The sequence below is a fragment of the Thermobia domestica genome, chromosome 4, assembly GCF_964235325.1.
Source record: "Thermobia domestica chromosome 4, izTheDome1.hap1.1, whole genome shotgun sequence".
Lineage (NCBI taxonomy): Eukaryota > Metazoa > Arthropoda > Insecta > Zygentoma > Lepismatidae > Thermobia > Thermobia domestica.
Window position 1 is genome coordinate 27473079 of NC_137457.1, and position 3026 is coordinate 27476104.

General features: G+C 37.4%; 1 protein-coding gene across 1 annotated transcript in view; it reads right to left on the bottom strand.

The window, feature by feature from the left end:
• Nucleotides 1-379: 379 nt before the first annotated feature.
• The window catches only part of LOC145683793 (uncharacterized), a 44583-nt gene continuing 41936 nt past the window's right edge, over nt 380-3026 (bottom strand). Inside the window, exon 4 of the mRNA XM_081755375.1 lies at nt 380-674. Within this exon, the coding sequence (XP_081611501.1) occupies nt 662-674 (13 nt within the window). The 3' untranslated portion in view covers nt 380-661. The remainder of the gene's footprint in view (nt 675-3026) is intronic.

The window sequence follows — 3026 nt, forward strand, 5'->3', positions numbered from 1 at the left end:
AAACATTAAAAAAAATTAAGAAACATGTAATAGAAGAAGTTATTACAAAATTTATTACAGGAACAGTACGACTGTTATATCAATATTATACAAAAATTTTACTTTTTTTAAGTTAAATAACTTTATCTTTTTCACTATAATCAATTACAAAATATTTTAAATATATATTTTTCTTAAAGAATAAATTGACAATGATAGTGAACATAACTGTAACAAATATATCTTTCCTGTTTTGTCGTTTTCATCCAATTACCAGAAGATAAATTCCACTAAAATTATTTCTCTACCACATTTCTTGATAGTGAAATGTTCCACCGACTATGTTGCAGACATAAATTCACAAAGTAAATTCTGTGATTTACATATATTATTTTTTTAGAGTTACATTTTTCTTTCTGGTGATTAGACTGTTATATCAGAAAGTGTTTTAAAAGAATCACAAGAAAACTTTTGTTTCGTAGGTTTGATTATACTTACGTGCTTTTTAATACATTTTATATAAAATAAGAAGTAATATCGTGAGAACGGAATAACAGAAGTATAGAATAGTTTACATCAAATACGTAAAGCTATATCCGATGCTTTTTTGTTCTTTTATTTCACAAATTCACGTTTGTGTTTTCAAAATTATCTTGATCTTCCGAGACTCCATCTTTTTTCTCTATCTTCCATATCTGTAAGTAAGAAAATAAATAATTAATATTTTTATCCGTTTTTTTGCAGTAATCAAGAAAACATAATTAGAATTTGGACTGTTGAAATTATTTCTTTCTGGTTTAATGTCTCTTTTCAGTACAAGGGGACACTGTTTCTTCGTGGTATAGCGTTTATGTTTGGTACGTGAAATTCCTGGTTCGATCCCCAGCAGGGGCGGATCCAGGACGGACTCGTGGGGAAACGGTGGGATGTAATAGGCCACTTAGAGCTACTTTTAAGAGCTCCAAACTTCGGGATGGGCTTTATTTAAATATAAAATAAGAAAGTTTCCTCTTCTGGAGGGATGATCACTTCCCCTGGATTCGCCCCTGATATCGTGTTTTTTTTATTTTTATTTTATTTTTTTTTTATTTTTAGGTTGCTCCTGTTTCTTCCTATATTCTCATTCCGATAAGGGTTCGGCTCTTGGGTCTAGTCTAGAAGGAGTTGAACAATTGGAAAGGAACTTGCTAGATTCGTAGCTCTTCAGCCTACAATAAAAAGTGAAATATTTAGGGCGTTTCAAAACAATACCGACAACGCTTGGGAGGTGATTCCTGACTACAACATAAGACGAAAAGTATAGACTAACCTGAGTGCAGAAATGCTTCCTTTCGGATTTATAGGTTGTAGAAAACATGAAAAAATGAACTTTAAAGATCCATGGATTCAAAACTATGAAACCTATCGTAATCGGGTCAAAACTTCACTTGGGAAATAATATGTGGGCTATCCAAAAATACATGTTTCAGAATCCTGCAATTGTAATACAGGCAGTTTGGTAACGGGCATATAATTTGAAGCACTCGCCAATTACCTCTGTAAAAATATATAATGGATATTTGGATAGAACACATAACAGTTCCTAAGTGAAGTCTTGACCCGACTAAAGTTGGTCCTATAGTGTTACGCTATGGACCATTAAAGTTCATGTTTTTATGTTTTCGGCGGCCTATAACTCCGAAAGGAAGCATTTGTGCACCCAGGTTAGTGTATAGTTTTTGTCATGTCTTGGTGTCAGAAATCACCTCCCAAACGTTGTCCGTGTTTTTTGAAACACCCTGTATAACATTTTCCATTTGCACAAACAAAGGGGGGACTGGAGGCATGACCCTAAAAATTGTCCAAATAGGATAAAGCATGCAAATTTCAATCTGTGTACATCCTGAGAACAGAAATGTTTTTAATTTTTTTTCTATTCCTATTTGGAGGAAGCAAAGGGGTGTTCTAGACTAAACCCAAGGGCCGGACCATAAGATTTTGTGGGAGAATATGCCCCCTCTGCAGACTTCATATGCAAAGTGAGCCTACAGTTTAACCTGAAATCTGAATAATGAGCTTCGAAGGTAATTCAACTCTGATCTCCTGAGTAGAAGGCAAAATTAGCAACGAATGTTTCTAAGGGACAAGATAATTGACACTAAAGATTATTCTTCTTTTCCAGAGACCTAAATGTCGGGATCAAGGTTCGATCACGGACAAATGGCGAAACTCCTACACAAATGAACAACGAAACTTTTGGAAGACACTGGGTATAGCATTTTGTAACTGTTAAAGTTACATTGTAAGCTTTTAATTCAGATGATAACATTTTTAAACTATAAAGGTAACCTAGAAACTTCTGTCGTTTCTTGTGGAGGTCTGAGTTCAATTAGCCCTCACACCGTGAGTTGAATGCGAGTTTAGATAAGGCGAAGGTCAGTTGTTGGTGTGGGTATATCCAACATACTACCTGGTTTTGGCAGTTCAGTTACACTGTCAATTTGCGTAAGGAGAGAGTGAACATGAGACCTCCACAGAGCGTCATAAGGGCGTGTATATTGTACGAGTTCAAACTGGGGTCAAATGCTGCTGCAGCGGTGCGGCAGATATGCCAGGTCTTTGATAAGGTGTTGTGACTACGCGGACCGACGCGGACAGTGCATCTATGGTTTAACAAGTTTAAGGATGGTGACGAAACACTCGAAGACGCAACACATGACGAAGACTAAGGATTACAATTCAGTGTGAGTGAAGAAACCATTGAGCAGCACCTCCGTCAACTTGGGAAGCACTGCAAGTTGGGTCGATGAGTCCCACATGATTTGACTTCGGACCAGAAGGCAACGCACGCAGACACCTGTGTTTCTTTGCTGTTTTGTCTGAGGAAGGAGCCATATCTGGACAGGGTGTTGACATGTAACGAGAAGTGGGTCCTGTACGAAGCTCCACGGCGCCGTCATCATTGGTTAGCATCCCATGAACAGTCGGAAGCCAGCACTGCTCCAGTAGAAAGTCATCCTGTGTGTTTGGTGGACTGCTCGCGGCATTGTGCATCGGGAACTCTACCA